Below are 13,682 nucleotides of genomic sequence, written 5' to 3'. Positions count from 1 at the left end.
TGACGTCAAGAATTCAAATTCATTTCTACATGGTTACATGTTCTTTCCTTCGCTTCCAAAGAACCCTAACTCCAACCCTTTCTCTCTCTGACTAGCAGACTCAGCTGTTCTGCTTCAACTGCTCGACTGCTGACTCTCGACTCTGGACTAATCAACGATAAGCCTGACCAGTACCAGATGGGTGACAATTTAGGAAGGCTAGGCGTTGTATGTACTGCGCCGAGTCGTAGAAATATCCAGATTGGCATCTGGGGGCTCATTTACCTTACTGAGGGTGGGGTGGGGGGAGATGCACATCCAAATCAAGATGGAAAGCAACAGAGAAACTACTGTTTTTATTTGTCTCCCTGGGATTATCATGGCTCTACAATTTGAAGAACCATAGTAGCTGATGCTGTTAAAAAACAGCAGGGCTGCTGCTGCTGCTGATGATGATGAAAGAATCGGAATCAGTAATTGTGTGGTATAGGGATGGGGACATGTAATACAGGATGGACAATGATGATGAGAGAGAGAGAGAAGTCATTCATACATATTACAGTTCTGTGGATTCTTATAATATATATTAGCGAGGAGAGAGGGTGATCATTTCTTTTTACACAGGAGGGGACAATAATTACTTATGATGGAGGAGAACACATTACTTAGGATGGGGTTATACAAAGTTCATATTAAGGCGAGTAACACATTACCTTCAATTGTTGAATGACGACACGAAGACAACAGTTACAAAAATCGATGATGTTCTTTATTTCATTTGACCAGTCAAAATGATGATGACGTCAGGAATTCAAATTCGTTTCTACATGGTTAAATGTTCTCCCTTCGCTTCTAAAGGGACTCTCCTCTGATCGACTCTTGACTCTGACTCTGTCCCTGACTCCGACTCTCCCAACTGGCTCTGTCTGACTGACTGTCTCACTAAAACTAGCTCCTATATTGAGAAATTCCTTTTCTTTATGACGTCCGATGTGTGGTTCAAAATGTGACCAACTCACGTGGCTCATACGTTCTCCAAACACACTTCTACAAACAAAGAATTCTCACTAACCTATTTTTCAACCTAACCTATTTTTCAATATATTTTTAAATTGTATTGTTCATTATTTTTTGAGCTGACCTTTTTAATTCAGTTTCCATAAAAGAATGAACAATTAAATTTTTTTAACAAAACAAACAAACAAACAAACAAACAAACAATATCTAAACTATTTTATATATATTTTAACAATAGCGAAATTCTAACATTCCATTTTCTGAATCTATCTCTGAACCTTGCTTACCAGGTTCGAGTCTCGGCTTATCCTAATCTCATTTTCCACTTATCTAAAGTTCTTCTTACTTACAGGAAAAGGGGACAACCCTTTTTCCTGTAACATTATAATGAAGTATCAAAACAGCAAATTGATGGAGACAAAAACAATATTTATTCTAGCATGTTCCGTAGTCTACATTATTATCAATAATTTCCCTCTTTATCTTTGTTTAAACCTAAACATGGCTTCCATGAACAAAGCATCTTTCTTAGAACTGCATACCTGTGGATCTCTGTTTCGTTTCCCTGCTTTCCAGCTGACTAGAATATGGTTGTCTTCAAGTTCAACGTAAACAAGTTCTTGATGAGCCGTTCCTTTAAGTAATTGAATTCACCAAATTTCCACTACTAACGATTTCTACAATATTGTCCCATTGACTACTGTACAGGCATTAACCCTTATCCTCGAGTGGCCTCTGGAACTTGATAAGTGGTGACTCCTTTGTAAGAAAAAAAAAGTATACCGAATTTTTAGTTTTACTAATTTGTAAGCATATCGTTAAGAGTTAACCAAATTTCTCTTAGCATTAATCCGAAGTCATAAAACCACAGTAATCGCCTTAAAAAGTAGAAGTTTCTAACAAAAAGTTCTGGCACTTGTACAAAGAGAGGCGACAGATCGATTTTTAAAAATATTTTAATAAAAAAATAATCTTATGTATTTGTCATGTCGAATATAGTATTTATCTAAAAATTACGAAAATTCATTCAGAAATTTATTTATGATTAAAAGTAATTTTTACAGAAAATTGGGGAAAATTATATTTTTCGTAGATGTTTTAGAGTAGATCATGCAGATTGCAGAAACACGGGACATGACTTAGGAAGCATATTTTAGATTACATTTTTTTTTTTTTTCTTCCTTTGAAGATTGTAATGCTGGGTATGTGGCAGCCAAACCAGCTGCCAACATTGCCCCGCTTTTTTATTGAAACCAACCGAGAGCTCTTTTTAGTATCCTCGCTGTTCCCTTAAGTGCAATTGTCTGAATCACTTTTGCACTTGGTTCACCAGGAATATTAGTTAGGTAGGACTTCAGGTTCTTCTTCATAAGCCCTGTGGCACCTATGATAACTGGTATGATTCATATCCCCTTAAGATTCCAGATTACATCATAACAACATCCAACATGTTTAGCTGATATTAAAAGACATCTTCTTTTTACTAAAGACATAATAGCAGTTGTTTTACTTGATGAATTTTTGTAATTTTTTAATATATTACTATTTTCGACATAACAATTAAGTAATATTACTTTTGCTTAAAATGGCATATTAAAAAAAAAATCAATCTGTTGCCTCTCTTTGAATAAGCACAAAAAAAAAACAATTTCTCAAAGTTGCGTTGGTTTTAGCGTCCCAAATTCTCATATGAAAAAAATGAACGAATCTCTTAGTAAAATAAAGTTACCTTCGTTAGCACAATTGCAAAAGCGCATGCTGAACCCAATATAATTGTTACGAAAAAAAAAAACAAAAAAAACAAACAGATTTTCATTTAGAAAACATGTAAAGGAGAATAACTCTTTACCAGGAGAGTTATGTCCCTTGGACCTTCAAGAACGTAGACACTTTAGACCGGTGGTTCCCAACCTATTTTGTGCCATGCCCCACCTAGGCATTTCTAAAATCCTGATGCCTCCCCTTTGTGATATTTAATATATAATATGGTATAGTAAGCCCAAGGGTGCACGTCCTGCCCATGCCCCACCAAAATATTGCCATGCCCCACCGGTGGGGCATGCGCCGCACGTTGGGAATGACTGCTTTAGACTAAAAGTAATTTGTCTTAACAATAAAGTCGTAAATCTCTGTCTCTACTGAAAGAAACTTTGCGCGCACCTGCGCGTGTGTGTTCGTTCCCTATGGACTCAAAAACGGTTCGCCGATTTTTCTGAAATTTTACACGAAGATACTTTATGTGTTTGGTAGTGTTCTTAGATAGGTTTTGTATTGGAATGTCTTTGATTGAATAATCAATAATCGGTAATTGAAATAATCCGATGAAAAAAGGAACAGGCGATTTTGACTAAAATGAACGACATACACAGATGCATTCAAGAAATTTTATTATCGCACAAGCAGAAAAGCCCGGCATATAAAATCAACAGTATGTTTTCTGATATGACAGGGGTGTGTTTGAAATGAATGTTTTTGTTTAAAGCACGATTGCACTGTGATACTTAACTTTTTCATTTTAAATGTAAATTCAAGCTATTATCACCGCACAAGCAGTGAGGCCAGGCATAAAATCAACAGTAGGTTTTTTTAAATGATAGTGGTGCGTTTGAAATGAATGTGTATGTGTGTATTACAATCGAACCATGATACTTGACTTTTTCATTTTAAACGTTAAGTCATTATATATAAAAAAATAATTTTATAAAATCAACAGTAGGTTCTCTACAGTGCAATGTAAATTACAATGTATTGTGGACTAAGCTATTGTGAGGAGGCATGTGGGCCTCCAACTAGAGCAGGTAATCTGTTGATTTGATTGAAAAATTGGCGCTTTCACCGATTTCGATGACAATAAAAATATGGGAGTGTGAAACATTCATTGATCATCATATAATTGTCGAGTCTCTTGGCTAGTGGAGAATAAATGTTAATTGTTGATTTCTACTGGGTAATTTTTATTCAATTTTTGGTCACAAAGGAGACAAAGGACCTAATAATTCATTCTGTTCATCTGTTCGCACTTTTCTCAATAACCATGCTTTGGATTTTTAAAAATATTTGTACAAACATTAGTCATGGTAAAAGTGAATTTTTGCTGAAATGGATTTTCCAGGATAACTCTGGTTGATCCCCTAGGGGGGCATTATAGGTTAAAATTGTCCCGAAATGTTCGTCTGTTCATTTGTTTGCACTTTTCTCAATAACAATGCCCTGGATTTAAAAAAAAAAATTTGTGCAAACATTAGTCATGGTGAAAGTAAATTTTTCGGGTTTTGTTATTTTTATTTGCATAATTTTGTTACTTTTATTGTATACTTTTCAATAATGTGCTTTTTTTTTCCTATATTTTATTTCAATAAATCGCTTCAAAATACAAATACTGAATCACAAAAAGAATGAATGTTAATTGTTGATTTCTGCAGGATATTTTTTATTCATTTTTTTTTCTTTTTATTTGTCTCAGATCTCACATTCACAATTATTTCACATGATGCTGAACGTAGTTTTTGTGATTTTTTTTCTTGAATAGAAAGTTGGCAGTTTTCCGTCCCTTGATTGGACCAATACAGTGGACGTCAAAGACATCGATGGTGACGGTGTGAAAGAAATCATTTTTGGTTGCATGGACAACACAATTCAGGCTCTCAAAGTATCCATCACATGAAACCCGAAAAAGAATGGGGGGGGGGAGGCGATAAAAATAAAAATGATAAAATTGAAAAAAAAAAAAAGATGACAAAATTAAACAGAATTAAGAGATTTGTATTTTGTAATAAAAAAAAAAAATGAAGTAAAAAAAAAGATTTTTTGTTTTAATTTAAAAATGTAGAAAACTGAATAATGTTATATAATTTTTTTTATTCATTAAAGTGATTTTTTTATTAAATGATTAAAATCATTTTTTTCTGAGACTTTTTGTTAAAACAACTAATGCATAGAAGATTTAGTGTTTTTCATATTATTTGGATTCTTCGGACTACTGTTCTCATCTTGAGTGTCATTTTCACAACGTTTCAGTCGATGTAACCTACAATCTTTTCTGGTGTATCTAGTCAAAGTCTAGAATGTTTCTTTCAAACTCGGGAATTTGAACAGAATTTTGAACGTATTGGTATTTTTTTTTTCACTTCATCTTTGGTTGCATGGACAACACAATTCAGGCGCTCAAAATATCCATCACATGAAGCCCTAAAAAGAATGGGGGAAAAAAATAGAAATGCTTAAATTGAAAAAAAAAAAAAAATGACAAGATTAAACAATCAAAAGATTTGTATTTTGTAATAAAAATGAAGTAAAAATCTTTTCTTTTTTTTAATCTGTACATTTGGAAAACCGAACAATTTTTTTTTTTTTTTTTTAATGAATAAAATCATTTTTTATGAGACTTTTTTGTTAAGACAATTTAAAAACGTTTTTTTTGGATACTTCGGACTACTGTTCTCATCTTGAGTGCCATTTTCACAATGTTTCGGTTGATGCAACCTCCAAACTTCTTCAAGTCTATCTTGTTGAAATTGGCAATTTTTCTGTTGAACTCGGGAATTTGAATGGAATTTTGAACATGTTGGTGTTTTTTTAAATCTCTTCATTTTGTTAGTGAGGGTCGGCTCCTTGTAGAGAGAGAAAGATACACGTTTATTATTCTTGATAGTTGTCATGAGTCTGAATTGATGTGGGTTGCAAGGTGAACACAATTTTTGAATCAAGAAACCTGATCGCATCTTTGAAAACATTATTTTACAAATTTAATTTGAAAATTTAGAAAATCTGACATAATTTTTTTAATTAAATGATTAAAATCATTCCCCCCCCCTCCCTTTATTTTCTGAGACTTTCATTTTGAAAACAACTTATTCCTAGAACTCACATCGATTCTTTCAACATGGCCATATCAACCTTTTTGTGAATTATTTAATATCAAAACAAAATACAACATCTTGGTCTTCCCTTGCGAACTGACCTTATTAGCTCAACTGTTCTACATCTACTAACCCAAGAACTCACCCATTCTTTCAACATGGCCATTCCATCAAAGTCGTCTTTCACATTTCTTTTATTTAATTTAGTATTCCTCTGAGGTCATCAGATCTAAACGTGTCTTTAAGACTCACATTACACATCCATCTTATTAGTCTCATCATTTCTCTCCGTGCAATGCATGTCCTCAAGCCTCACTGGTCGTTTCTCACTTTCACGCAAGATCACACTGTGTGCACATGCTTGATCAACAGCAGTAACGCTCTGCTAGTTAGTAATGACAGAAGTCTTGCAATCGCACTAGCACCTATTCCACCTTGTACTCTAATGATATCACCATGGTAACAGAACTTATCAACAACCTCAATAGCTTTGTCATCCAAATATACTTTCTCCACTGAGAAAATTCGAGTTCTAATCCGTCTTAATCTTCAATTTCCTGCACACTGGTTGATTATATTAAATTATCAAACATCTAATTTGTATTGTATTAAGCAGTTCATATAAATGCAATTCAGAAAATCTGGCCTTGTATCAGTGAGAGTTGGGGGCGATATGCAAAAAGCTGTTAAGAAGGCCCAGAAACGGTGGGTATTCTCTCCTGATGACCCAATATTATCTGGAGGACGAAATGAAATACCCCCCCACATACAAAAAAAAAACAATCAAAACAGGATTATATACAATAAAAGAGAGAGGCCCTGAAACGACCCATATTCTCTCCTAATAACCGACATTAACTGGAAACTCAAATGAAATAATTCCTAAGTGAAAACAGCTGAAAGACATGATTATATACAAGTCTACAAGGTAAGCTGTTTCGTTCAAAACACAATATCTTCTGTTGTCTGCTTGCTTCATGGCGAATTTCTGCTACTGTTCTTGTAACAAATTATATTCTATTAAATCAAAACAATAATGAAATAATAAAAAGCACCAAATAATAGTTAATTAATAAAATTAACTTTTCAAAAGAAATATACAAATTAGTTAACCTTGTGACTGATATTATGCATCTAGTGTATACAGTTGAATCAATTTGAAATTTTGACTTTACTGCTAGTGTGAGAAATGGGCCTGACTGTTACATATTTTTTATATATAGAAATTGCTTCAGACAAAGCAGGAAGCCTCTTGATATGAGGGGTGGATATGTGGTACATATGTCAGATGAGCATCTTGGTCATGGCACCAAAAAGGCTTAATGTTGCATTGTGTTTATGAATATGAATATGTTCTATAATGATGTACATGTTGAATAGTTGACTTTTATATTTTATCTGTATATTCATGTATGTGTAAATGCGTGTATGTATATATGTTGTATCATTTAATTTATTGTCGATCAACAGCGGCTCCATGGAGGCAGAGACAAATTGTTTAGATGAGAAGAAGAGGAAACGAACACTCTGCAAGTCGAGGGCAGCAAGCACCTCAACGATGGGTGCTTCACTTGTGACTCATACTTTCAAGCCGCATTGGCCTGACAAGTCATCTACGAACCCAGTAAACCCAATCAACTACAAACCAATGATGTTTGCGGTCTTCATCAAAAGGTAAAATGGGTGCACGCGTTTGTGTCCACAAAAGGCTTTTTGAGTGAGGGTTCTTGCATCGGTTACGCTTATGGAGAACTTTCCTTATACTCCTTAGATCGTAATATCTCCGATTTGCAAACAGACATCGTCTCTATCTTTTATTTGATCGAGTTTTAAAAAAATCCCTGGTTTCCAGTGTTTTTTGTATTAACAAAGCGAAACTGATCGAAGCAAATGCATCCGTCTTGAAGGCAATTAGCTTTGATCAATGTGGGGGAAACCCTTCATATCAGACAATTGCTATTCATTTGGACACTGCCACAGCTCCCCCTTTTTGTAAGGAACTGGTTTTTCCCAACATCGTGGGGAAACAAATACGGTAGAAAGCTGAAAGCTTAACTGGCTTACAGCCAAATTTGCTCATTCATTTCACTATCTGCTATGGTGTAATGGTTGACATTGCTAAATTTGAATGCTTTATGCTTCCGCTCATGTCATGGCGTAGCGGTAAACTCTCAGGTTTTCTTTCACTTTTTACCGCCTTTGCGTCATGAGTTTGAGTCAATAGTTTCCTATTTCTCAATCTCTTTTCTACCTAAAACTAACCTTAACTTCCATGAAAAATGTGTATTTCCTAGAACTCCTGTGGAACACAATACTGTGACATTGCTTCCCAGCTGATTGGTTTCAAGTCCAATGTAAACAAATTTTTGTTGAGCTACCGTCTTAAATAACCAAATTCTTCCCAGTCACCACCATCATTACCAATCATTACTGTGGTGTTTCACTGCATTCACCTGAAATTCCACAAACTCTTATCCTCGAGTGGCCATTGGGCCTTAATAAATGGTGACACCTTAGTTAAAAAAGAACAGTTTCCAATTGTACAAAGATCCGTGTCTTTCAGAACAGCCTCTTTTATAATTTGATTTATGAACTGTGTTATCTTTCTTTTTTTTTTTTTTTTTACATGGGGGTCACCACTTATCAATGCCCGGAGGCCACTCAGGGATAAGGGTTATTGCGTGTACAGTAATCAATGAGATAGTATTGTAGTAATCATTAGTATTGGGGGTTTTGATAGAGTGTCTTACTTAAGGGGGCGGTTTGTCAGGAGTTTGTTTATGTTGGACTTGAAGACGTCCAAGTTATAGTCAAGTAGGAAACAGGCAAGTGGCAGAGAGTTCCAGTTCCACTGGCGTGCAGTTCTAAGAAAGAAGCTTTGCTCATGGAATCTACGTTTGGATTTAGGCACAGATAAAGAGTGGGGAAAATTATTGACAGTAGTTTCAGCCAGATGGGTGTTTTTCGTGAAAGATTGGTGAGGGGGGGATGAGGGATTAGAGCTCAGACGAGCACCTACCATGGAAATAGCGATAAAACAAAGACATGCTTGCAACGTCTCTTCTGTGGGAGAGAGGTTGCAGGAAAGAGAAAAGGGCACCCCCCTCTAAACTACGAAGACTATTTTGTACTCTGTCAAGGTAGGATAGGCTGTTTTTAGCAGCTCCTGCCCAGATGTGGCAGCAGTACTCCATCCTTGGACGTACTTGGCTTTTATAAAGATAGAGAATTGCATCAGTAGTGAGATATCTTTTGGAGCGGTAGAATTCCTGCAAATTTCCAACTTAACAATTAAACTTTCCATAAGTTTACATTTATTTATAAATATACTATCAGGCCGCCAGGCGTTGCCCAGTTGCAAAATACGCTAAAATACGTTATTTTAATTCATGCAAATTTTGTATTTATTATTATAGAAACTTTTACAAAAAAACACTCGACTAGCTACAACCACTGTCAACAATTTTCCCCACTTTCTAGCTGTGCTTAAATCTAAATGCAGATTCCATGAACAAAGCTTCTTTCCTAGAACTGCCTGCCTGTTTCACTGGCCTGCTTCCTGGTCGATTACAATACCGTCTTCAAATTCACAAATAATATAAATTCTATCCAATTTACACAATTAACAATTACTACACTACCACCTTACATTCATTAACCCTTATCTTCGAGTGGCCTTTGGACCTTGATAAGAGGTGACTTCCTTGTAAAAAAAAAATCTCTATTGATTATTATATTGTACCTAATATATAGTAGTGATTTTAATTTTTCATTTGGGTGCCATCAGCTAGAATTGAAACCAAAACATATAGCATTCCAGCCTTAGTCATTACTGTTTGAGCTATCGGCAGACAGATTAGAAATAATTAAAAATAAACCGACTTTAACGTATAAATGTATATTTGCGCATGCGTACAAGAGCACTTTAAGTCGACTTATGCCTGCTAAGTTCCATTTAAAAAAAATGTTTAACTCCTTAACAGCTATTTTTACTGACTTGAAACAGAAAACAATGGTTAAAAAAAAAAAAATGCAATCATTTGATCCACCTTGTGCCGCTTTTATTTTGGAGAGAAAGTAAATTTGAAAAAAAAAAAAATGAAGGAAGACAGACAGACAAACATAGTGAGTTTTATAAATTAGATATGAAAGACATTTGTCCGTCTGTTTCTATGTATTCTACTCCCAACCTCGTCCAAACTGCATTTCATTTATGCTTATCTGATTTCTAATACGGCATAATCATGTTGACACACAGGTTCTTGTCAGATCGCCAAAGTTAAGCAACGTCGAGCCTGGTTAGTACCAGATGGGTGACCATTTGGGAATTCTAGGTGCTGTATGAGCTCTCCCTTATCTCGGTATTTGTTTCCAGTCGTCCTGTACATACATTCATTTGCCACTGGTACTTAACAATGTCGACTAAGGAAAGGTGTGGTTGGAGATTGCGCACCTCCTGTCAAAAAAATTTCACACGTAGGCACCACTTCGTGGGTATCCATAGTCTGTCAAAGACTTAAGGAACCCTGATCTGATCTCTTATTTGCTGTTCAATTATTCTTGCAACCATTTTACGGGCTGTTCCATCAACTTTAAGCCTCTGTAATTACAGCTATACAGAGATCCTTCTTTACCCTGTAATAGTTACCCTATTATTTTATGATCAGATTTGTCAAATCTGTAATCATCTCGATGCTTTCAGCCACAATTTTCAAAAATTCTACAATAATATTATTTATATTGATCAGACTATTCTCATCTTGAGTGTTATTTGTGCAACGTTTCAGTCGAATTGACCTTTGACCATCTTCAGGCATGTTGTTTGTTGTTTGGAAAAGAGAAGAGAAAAATTACTGGCTCCGTAGATATTTTCGTATTCTTTGAGTTAGTCTCTATTTTATGGTTATGGTTTCATATTTAAAAAAAAAAAATTGGTTGACAAAGGGGAGGCAACTCTAATCATAACCATAACCATAAAATAGAGACTAGGGCCTATGGCTAAATTTGTGTTAAATGTTTGCATTAAATACTAATCCCTGTCAATCTATAACTCTGCAGCAAACAGATACAATAATACTTAGGGCGCTGCACCTTATCATAACAAAGGTCCATACAAAATTTTACCCAGATCGAACTAGTAATTTCCAAGAAAAGTGGAACGTAAATGCTAATCCCTATTTATCTCTAACTCTGCATTGAATACATACCATGATACTTAGTTTGCCACACCTTATTATAACAAAGGTTCATACAAAATTTCAGCCAGATCGGCCTAGTAATTTCTGAGAAAAAGTGTAACGGACAGACAGACAAACAAAAAGCCTAGGAGAAATATGATATAGACGTGTGTGTGTGTGTGTGTGTGTGTGTGTGTGTGTGTGTACATTATACGTATGATTAAAAGTTCCTCCTTTACAATTCCCAATTACACCAAGCTTATCGTATTTTAAAATAATAAATTCTTTTATGATTTAACTAGCTGACCGTCCGGCGTTTCCCGGTCGTACAATACTCTTAAATATGATATTTTAATTTATGCAGATTACGAATGTATTATAGAATCAATCCTCTATTGATTATCATATATTACGAAAAATAATTGGCCTGGTAGACTAATTCACAAAAATAAACAAAAAGAAGAAAATAAATAAAAACAAAATAATGATAATGTCGTTCATCAAATTCCGTCTGTGTTTGTTTACAATATCACGTCAGCTGATATTTGGACAGGACGATGAATGCCCTGGAAAAGTCATTTCTGATTAATGCTTAGTTTTAAAATATGCAAATGAAGAAATGATTTGCAGCGATTTTAAATATTACCTTTGCCTTTATCATAAACTGAACTCATTAATAAGAAAAAATTAAAATAAAATGGTGAGGTAGACCCGGGCTTGAACAAGGATCATTCGATCTGTAGTCGAATGCTCCACCACTGAGCTTATATCTCCCGATGACAATAAATCTGACATTTTTTGTTTGTTTTTTTTTAAGAAAAAGTGATTTGCTGAGATTTTATTATCTCCCTTGCCCGGTGTAACATAAAACATTCTCCTCGTAAAAATTCTACTTTTTTTTTTTATAAGAAAGACTATTTTAAGGATCAGATTATATCGATTTTCGATACTTATTGAATGAATTTCTCTATAAAAACATATCTAAGAACACTGCCAGAAATATGAATTAGCTTTGTGTTAAATTTGTTAAAAGATAGGCTCAGTTGTTTCGGAACCTATGGGGAAGGAGCTCTCTCTCACACACACACACACACACACACACACACACACACACACACTCGCACACACACACACACACACACACACAAAGTGACTTTTATATAGCAGTAGAGATAGAGATTTGATACGTTGAACTTTTACGCACATTTTACGATGCGAACCAATTTTGAAAACAGCGGAACAATTATCCACTTTTGTGGCAAAACTGGTCCACCACCACCACGACGACGACCACCACCACCCGCTTCAACCAATGGTCGACAATATCCGCCTTATGTTCAGCCAATTGTGGTCGTTTGAACTTTGACGATTATTTTGATTTGTACCGTCTCAACCGTTTAACAATCACGGGGGGGGGGGGGCGGATACCGCTATGCTAATCCGTTTATTACACAAAAAGGATTAAGTCAGATTATCAACAACTATAGATTACACTCGAAAAAAAAAAAAAAAAAAAAATAACCGAACTTACAAAATCGAAACACTTGAATTCCCAATAAAATAAAAACAAACGAATTATTAATCAGATGGCCTAATCGTTAGAGTATCCATTAATAGTCCAGAAGACGGGGGCTCAATCTTTGGTAGAGTCATACCAGTCTTTAGAATCAGGCCCACTAGTATGTATATATGGGGTTGAATAAAAGTTTGTTTGGTATTTGAATATCATCTTTCCGGCCTACTAAAGATTGTTCTATATTCCTATTCTTCAAATCCTGTATTCGATGTAATGAGTTCGTTGACGTCCATAAACAGAAGAGTTCTTCCATTATTTTAATTGTATTTCATATATTGTCTATAGGAAAAAAACAAAAACAAATCTACAGAAATCTTCCTAAGATATAACACATGTATGGGGGAAATAACTACTATTATTGTTATTATTATTATTATTATTGTTATTATTATTATTATTATTATTATTATTATTATTATTATTATTATTTATTATTATTGTTATCATTATTATTATTATTATTATTATTATTATTATTATTATTATTATTGTTATTATTATTATTGACCCACATGGAGCTTTCATACAAGTCATCAAAGATCTGACTGGAAACCTGTGGTATTCTCTGGAATCTGAATGACAACAAGTTTCTCCAGGTGTCCAGCTCTCTCTACTTCCTTCGATAGCATTTGTAAATAAATTTGCGTCATCGCAACAGTCTCTTACCATTGATTTCTCGCTGGCAGTGGCATTAGTCTATACTGAGTGGCACTAAGCCTCCCCAAGGTCTCAGTTTTCTTTACGCTTGTGAGGTTTGGTCAGCGCTCTCTCCTCGGTCTTTCCATCCTCCTTGACCCTTCTCTATTATTATTATTATTATTATTATAATTATTATTATTATTATTATTATTATTATTGCTGTTGTTGTTGTTATAATTATTATTATCATTCACAACTGGGCTACTTACTTATCATTTGCAACTTGGTTAATCAAGAAGTTAATTCGTTTTTTTGAATACCACCTTTTCGGCCTAATAAAGATCATTTTATATTCCCATTCTTCAAATCCTGTATTTAGTGATTATTTTGATGTTAGTTATAATAAGCCCCCAAGCAGAGGAGTACTTATATTTT

General features: G+C 34.6%; 1 protein-coding gene, 1 long non-coding RNA gene and 1 pseudogene across 2 annotated transcripts in view; 2 read left to right on the top strand and 1 right to left on the bottom strand.

The window, feature by feature from the left end:
- LOC145260649 (uncharacterized) overlaps positions 1–4,797 on the top strand; it is a 36,022-nt gene extending 31,225 nt beyond the window's left edge. Inside the window, exon 8 of the mRNA XM_080118986.1 lies at positions 4,526–4,797. Coding sequence (XP_079975112.1) covers positions 4,526–4,660 — 135 coding nt within the window. The 3' untranslated portion in view covers positions 4,661–4,797. The remainder of the gene's footprint in view (positions 1–4,525) is intronic.
- A 47-nt stretch (positions 4,798–4,844) lies between these two features.
- Positions 4,845–13,682, bottom strand: part of LOC145260651 (uncharacterized) — a 183,428-nt gene continuing 174,590 nt past the window's right edge. Inside the window, exon 2 of the long non-coding RNA XR_013864345.1 lies at positions 4,845–5,184. This is a non-coding gene — a long non-coding RNA (uncharacterized LOC145260651). The remainder of the gene's footprint in view (positions 5,185–13,682) is intronic.
- On the top strand, positions 10,085–10,201 carry LOC145260758 (5S ribosomal RNA; annotated as a pseudogene).

This window comes from Euprymna scolopes, chromosome 36 (assembly GCF_053919585.1).
Source record: "Euprymna scolopes isolate OS-2025 chromosome 36, ASM5391958v1, whole genome shotgun sequence".
Taxonomy (NCBI): domain Eukaryota; kingdom Metazoa; phylum Mollusca; class Cephalopoda; order Sepiida; family Sepiolidae; genus Euprymna; species Euprymna scolopes.
This window is presented reverse-complemented; position numbering and strand designations above follow the sequence as displayed.